The 844-nt window shown below is 30.6% G+C and overlaps 1 protein-coding gene across 1 annotated transcript in view; it reads left to right on the top strand.

The window, feature by feature from the left end:
* The window catches only part of LOC107687690 (exportin-7-like), a 26,540-nt gene that overhangs the window by 20,870 nt on the left and 4,826 nt on the right, over positions 1-844 (top strand). Inside the window, exon 14 of the mRNA XM_016485135.1 lies at positions 480-615. Within this exon, the coding sequence (XP_016340621.1) occupies positions 480-615 (136 nt within the window). The remainder of the gene's footprint in view (positions 1-479; positions 616-844) is intronic.

Below are 844 nucleotides of genomic sequence, written 5' to 3'. Positions count from 1 at the left end.
TCAAAATCAACAAAAGAGCAATGATATACAAGTGCTATAACAAGTCTCAGTTAGCTTAACACAGTACACGTAGCAAGGGTTTTTTAAATAATATAATAAATAAAAAGAAAACAGATAGAATAGAAAAAGAATAGAGCAAGCTAGTGTTAGAGGTCCTTTTTGCTTTTGTATATATAGTATATAGTAATATATAGTAATATAACATTTTAACAAGTAAATTTTTAAAAGCAAATTTAATAACACTGTTAAAAATGATATTTAGCAAATCTAAAAATATCAGTTTTTCATGCTATACTTTACTATACTAATTGTTATTTTTAATTTCACTTGTATTTAAGAAAATATTTATGGTTGTTTTTTTTTTTTGTTTTTGTTTTTTTCCTAGTTGTAAAAAAAATCATGAGATCATGGGTTCTTGCTTCTCATTGTTTATTTCTTTACTTCATAGTCACATAGACTTTTTATTTTGTCATTTTCAGAGTTTTGCAGTTAATGAACCTCACAGACTCACGACTGGCTCAAGCAGGAAATGAGAAGCTTGAGTTAGCCATGCTCAGTTTCTTTGAGCAGTTTCGCAAAATCTACATCGGTGACCAGGTGCAAAAATCATCAAAGGTAATTGTAGTTATGTTGTAATTTGTCTGCCTGTGTGAGCGTGAACTTCAAGCTGTGGTTTGTTTAGACTGCAAATCTAAAACCAAAAAAATCAGCTAGCAGTAAATTAATTCTTGATCTCTCGTAACATTCACATGGCTTTGCCTATGAAAGCTCAGAATGGATGAAATTTGTGAATGTGTTGTGTCTGGGCTTTGAAAAGAGACAGTCGATTCAGCATGCTTAGTGG

This window comes from Sinocyclocheilus anshuiensis, unplaced genomic scaffold (assembly GCF_001515605.1).
Source record: "Sinocyclocheilus anshuiensis isolate Anshui unplaced genomic scaffold, SAMN03320099.WGS_v1.1 scaffold205, whole genome shotgun sequence".
In the NCBI taxonomy this organism is placed as follows: Eukaryota; Metazoa; Chordata; class Actinopteri; order Cypriniformes; family Cyprinidae; genus Sinocyclocheilus; species Sinocyclocheilus anshuiensis.
This window is presented reverse-complemented; position numbering and strand designations above follow the sequence as displayed.